At 39.7% G+C, this 6,000-nt stretch overlaps 1 protein-coding gene across 1 annotated transcript; it reads left to right on the top strand.

Moving 5' to 3' along the window:
- The first annotated feature begins 1,023 nt into the window (after positions 1–1,023).
- On the top strand, positions 1,024–3,416 carry LOC104451984 (LEAF RUST 10 DISEASE-RESISTANCE LOCUS RECEPTOR-LIKE PROTEIN KINASE-like 2.1). The gene is given in 3 exon segments (XM_039314565.1): positions 1,024–1,752; positions 2,356–2,842; positions 2,845–3,416. Coding segments are annotated over 3 exon segments (1,788 nt in total).
- Positions 3,417–6,000: the final 2,584 nt, after the last annotated feature.

A 6,000-nucleotide genomic window follows, 5' to 3' on the forward strand; every position in this document is an offset into this window, starting at 1 on the left:
TTGAAGCCGACGTGGATAATTTTTTATAATATTTTAATAGGTTTTCGATTATTTATTATTTATTCATGTCTTTCTTTTTTCCTTTCTTTTCCTATTCCGATGCGGCCACTAGTCACGGGCGATGGTCGAGCGAGTTGGCCTTGCTTGGGTGAGTGTCAATACTTACATCCATATAGAGATAGCAGCAAATAATCTACTATAATTGTGGAATTGAAGTTACGGCTCTTTAAGCTCTATTTTTTTTGTAGAAAATAAATAATTTAGAAACTATTTATCTAAAAATAATCAATTGTATTGCTTACAAAAATGAACGAATAAAAAATTGAATTGTCCAAAAAAATTTAAAAATATATTGTCCTTATAAAAATAATTTCCATCGACTAATCATATTGATCGAAATAAATGATCATCTTCATCAAAATATCTTTTGAATTTAAATTATATCAAAACTTAAAGTATTTATAAATAAACAAATTTCGGTTGAATAAAAAGAAAAACAAATTCAGGATGTAAAATAGATGACACGAATCACACGTGTCAGCCGAACGCTAAAACTTTTCAACGCGGCCGAACCAAGAAGTCACGTTCTTTTTTTATTTTTTTATTTTCTTTTGTTCTTCAAACGGCGGCTCTTCACGCCTAGGAAAGCCCACGAACTTTTTCATTTTCCTCTTATATACTTCGGCCCCACACGCGCGACTAATCCCTTGGTCAAACCGAGATGTTCTTCTCCAGTAAAATGAAACGAATCCTTTGCCCATTGAGAGAGAGAGAGAGAGAGAGAGAGAGAGAAAAAAAAAAAAAAAAAAACAAAAAGAAACAAATCAGCAACCTCTTTATTTCAAACCACTTCTCACTCTTGATTTGGATTAAGGAAAGGTTCCCTTGAAGGCCTAATTTTTCTACCATACGAATCGGTCGACATCCTTCCTTCTATTCTATCCCGAAGTCGAGACATATTTTCCCCTTATCTAGTTAGTTTACATCCACTCTTACTCTCACCCCCACCACCCACCCCAACCGATGCACCGCCACGTGCTCCTCCTCATCACAGCAGCGACCGCCCTCCTCCTCCTCCTCCCCACGGCGTCTTCTTTCTCTATCGGCAACTCTCTCTCCAACTGCAACCGAACCTTCAGCTGCGGCCCCCTCGTAAATGTCTCCTACCCCTTCACCGGCAACGACCTCGCCAACCACTGCAGCCCGCCAGAGTTCCACCTCAGCTGCATCGGCAATTACCCCGAGCTCACCGCCGGCTCCCTCACATACCACGTCCAGGCACTCAACGAGACTAGCCGATCGCTCACTCTCTCAAGAACCGATCTTAACAACGGCGACGACTGCTTGCAGCAATACGCCAACACCACTCTCAACTCCACCATCTTCACCTTCGCTAGCGACAGCAGAGACCTCACCTTGTTTCATGAGTGTTCGAACTTGACGGACGTTAGCCGCAATAATCTGTTCAGTTGCAAGATCAATGGGACCGAGACGGACAACTGTTACTTGATCGGTGCTGTCCCCACTGACCCGATTCTTAACGGGAGCAAGTGTAAGGTGAGCATCACGGTCCCAATTCTGCCGTTCTCGGCGATCACGCTCACCACAGATCGGTGGAGGCTCAGAGAGGCTGTGCTGAGGGGTTTTGAGGTGAATTACACGAATCCGTACGAGGATCAGTGTGTGATGTGTGGTGGGATTGGTGGGGAGTGTGGGTTTGACTCTGATCAGGGAAGCCCATTTGTATTTGTGGTGACCAAATTTGTTCCACATCCCGCAGCAAGCCCATTCCGACCGTAGGTACTTCAATTGACCCACTTTTTGTTCGTTCAAATGAATCGGATGACATGCTGCGGAATTGCTGGTCTGAAACTGAGTTATTTTCTTATCATGCTAGTTTCCCCGTTGCACCTGTTACTTTAGTCAAGGAACAGCCCCACAGCAGAGAAGCTCTTTTAAAAAGCTCGAGGTTGGAAAAGATAGCTCCCTTTTTTTAGGTAGATGCAAAAGGATGTGCCATTCCAATCGAATCGAAGGGGAGAAGAAGTTACTCGAAATAGATTATCATCACTTTATGGATAGTTTATGGATGATTTCCTTCACAAAAAGTACTTCAGGTCTTGAATATGATTTGAAAACGCAAACAAGGTTTTCACTCTTTGGGTGTTTGCTGTTGGCAATTTCTACATACACTCAATTTGCACCAAATTCCTATAAAATTGTAGTCAACCCTGGAAATAATACATTTTCTTTTTCCAGAATCCAATAGGTGGAGAAAACTTATCTTAGGTAAAAATCTCTTTGACATCATTGGATTTATATCTCTTGCTTTAGTAAATTACTGATATCTTGAAGGGATTGAAAATGATAGGTGGAGCATGTGCTATTGGTGCTTCAATATCTACAATTGCCATTTTCACATGGAAGGTTCTACTCTTCAAGAACAAGAAAGATCGTGAAGTTGAGCAATTGATAGGGATCCTTGGATCTCTTGTTCCAAGAAGATACCGATATACCGATCTGAAGAAAATGACAAAATCATTTTCAGAGAAGCTTGGTCAAGGAGGATCTAGTGCAGTATATAAAGGGAAGACCAGAGATGGTTGTCTTGTGGTGGTGAAAATTCTGACAGAGTTGAAAAGTAGCCCAAAAGAATTTATCAATGAAGTCATGAGCATTAGTAGAACTTCTCACATTAATATAATCACTCTCTTAGGTTTTTGTTACGAAGGGAAGAAAAGAGCTCTAATATTCGAGTACATGCCTAATAGTTCGTTGGATAAGTTCATATATTCTGGAAGAGCTTTAAATATGTGTAGTTCCTTGGAATGGAAGATACTATATCAATTGCAAATGGCATTACTTGTGGGCTAGAGTATCTACATCGAGGCTGCAATACCAGAATATTGCATTTGGATATAAAACCTCATAATATCTTGCTCGATAGAGATTTTGCCCCTAAGATTTCAAATTTCGGCCTTGCTAAACTTTATCATGGGCGAGAGAGTGCTGTATCAATTACTAGCATGAGAGGAACGATTGGGTTTATTGCCCCAAAAGTTGCTTGTTGAAACTTGGGGAGAGTCTCTCACAAGTCAGATGTTCATAGTTATGGAATGTTGGTTCTTGATATGGTAGGCTTTAGAAATTCTAACATGAAAGTTTCCAACAACAATGAAATGTACTTTCCAGGATGGATTTATAGGAACTTAGAGCCCGACAAAGATCTAAAATTGCCGATGAATGTGACGGAGGAGGAGGAAGTGCTAGCGAGGAAGATGATCATTGTGAGTTTGTGGTGCATTCAAACCTATCCATTCAATCGACCTCGAATAGTGAAGGTGATAAAAATGTTGGAAGGAAGCTTTGAATCACTGCAAATGCCGTCGAAGCCCATCTTGTATACTCCGTTGTGAGAATTGTCGCAACAATGGAAAATGATGATGTCGAATTCTAATGGGAGCCACAAGGAGGATGGAATACTAGAGAATTTGGAAGAAAGCAATACCTGATGATAAAGTGGTAGTGCATGATATAACTCCTCGAGGTAATTATCATGCCTTTCTTTAGATTGAATATGTTGTTATTAGAGTTGCAATGAAAGTAGAGAGTAAGGTTTTGTTATAATGTCTGCATATTGTTATTCTTGCAAACATCGATGTCGACACCAACATTTAGAATAATGTAATACATAAAATTTTAGATCCTACTAGTTTAACAATAAAATTAGTGTGAATGGGACCATATTTGCTAGATGTTTGACTCGTCCATAGCATCTAATTCGTAAAGAGTCAGCAAGGGAAAATGATAGGAAGAGAGTGCATGCTCTCCTAGTTGATAATCCTACAGGAGTAATAGGTTCATTATTTTCCATAATTAAATGAACCAACTCCTAATAATATTTTCCGAAATAGTACTAAGTCTTTGCCATCCTTTCTTGAATAATATAGCGTTTCCTTTTTTACTATGCATTTTGGCTTTTTTACAAGCATTAAGCACCTAAAAACATTACGGTTGCTGAAAGGGTTGCCTGCACAATCACTGACTCTATTTGGTTGAATATGCTACTCAAAATAGGGAAAATTGTCCAAAAAGTCTTAAATCTATTATACGAATGCCATTCCAATTATAAACATTTTAATTTGCTCAATTTAGCTTACAATTTGCCAAGGAGTTCTTCTGGCCAATATTGATTAAAATTCATTGACATGGACGCTGGTAGTCCCATGGCCGATGTTAAACCTGTCAAATGAGTGGATCAGAAAAAATTTGGATTGAATTGAAAATGGTCCGACTTAAATTGACATATTTAACCCATATTAATCCATTTTTATGTAATGTAATTTTAACTACTCAAACCCAACCCAACCCATATTAGTAAAACATATTCATATCCATACCAAAAAATTTAACCTACTTAAAACTCTTCATAATAATATGTTACTTGGATAGATTATTTTATCAAATTTTTAAAAATAAATTAACTAAATAAAATTTGTTAGTAAATAAAAGAAAAACATAAAAAACTCTAAAGATTGAAATGCATATAAAGAAGTGAAAAATATGCATATATCGTTGTTGTCGGTCTTAGTAATTTTTGAAGTTGAAATGGCCTTTTCTAATCTCATGATTCACTTAAGTCGCAAAAAAAAAAAAAAGGATCCAAAATACAAATATAAAAACATGAAAGTTAAAAATCTAATTTCCTAAAAATAGGAAAAAAGGAAAATTTAAAAACACAAGAAGATAAAGCCATGCTCGGCTCTGCTACCTCCTTGCGGAGAACGCAGGGTGTCGTCTTCTTTCTCTACCAACGTATGCACGCCTCTTCTTTCGCGTGGTCAATGGTCACTTTGTCCCGCCAAGACTACCCTTGCCGCACTGCCACCCTCATCGGGCCGTCGCCTTTTTCAACCCGAGTTCAAGGACCTTCGTAAAACCAAGCTCAGCGCCAAAGCCGAAGCAGGTGGAGATCCTCAGCCTCATTTTCGAACCTCAAATTGAAGGTTGCGAACCTCTATCTTCGCTGATTTGGAAGTCCAAGACCTCTATTCCGAGGTCGCGGATCTTTTGTCGGTATCAGATCTAAGAAATTATGAGTCTTGGAGAGAGATGGTGATCCAAAAGTGAGAACAGAGGATGGTCGCGGTGCCCAAAGGACGAGCAATTGCAGTGACGAGCGATGGAGGAAGGTGATGGTGCGCGAGTGATGGGGACGATGGCGATCCTCAAGGGATGAGCAACGGGGGCGAGTCGTGCCCTTGCTCAGGGATTCGCAGATTACATTTTTGGGTTTGAGTTGATAAGTTGAATATGGGCCAATCGTAGACTCATAAACTTGGGCTCTAACGTCTCAAATCCATCAGGACTGTTTTTAAAATTCGAAGTGAGCCATATCCAATATGGGTCCATTCACCTTTGCTCGCGGTCGGCAAAGGCGTTGCGGCCCTTGCCAGCTGCCGACAAGGGCCCAGCGACCCTCCCCAATGGCCGGCTAGTGTCTGTAAACCCTGTTGGCCACTAGGAAAAAAAAAATTGAAGAAGAAAAAGAAAAGAAAAAGAAAAATAAAAAAAAATTGAAAAAGTTACAATACCATCAAAAATCGTTTAAATCAGTGTTGACTATGTCACGTCTAAACGGTCGGCGTTCGCGTCGGTGAATTGTAGTCAAAATTGACCAAATTGACTTAATTGGCAAAATATGAAAAAATTTATAACTCAATTAACATTTTATGACTTAATTAACAAAAATTGAAAAGTTTATAACTGAATAGGTAAAAGTAGATTTAAACTTTTTGGACAATTTTCCCCTGTTGATGGAGATGAAGTTGCAAGTGTGGAAGGATCCAACTTCAATAGTGGCCTCGGGTCTAAAAGGTCGCATGGTGAAGGAGCAACGCCAGTAGGTGTGGCGGTGGCTGCAGGGGTGTCGTTAGTGGTAGGTTTTCGCCGAGTGGAGGCAAAGGTATTGGGCTGTGTGGGAGGTGAGTCATGGCTAGT

Source organism: Eucalyptus grandis, chromosome 6 (assembly GCF_016545825.1).
Source record: "Eucalyptus grandis isolate ANBG69807.140 chromosome 6, ASM1654582v1, whole genome shotgun sequence".
Lineage (NCBI taxonomy): Eukaryota > Viridiplantae > Streptophyta > Magnoliopsida > Myrtales > Myrtaceae > Eucalyptus > Eucalyptus grandis.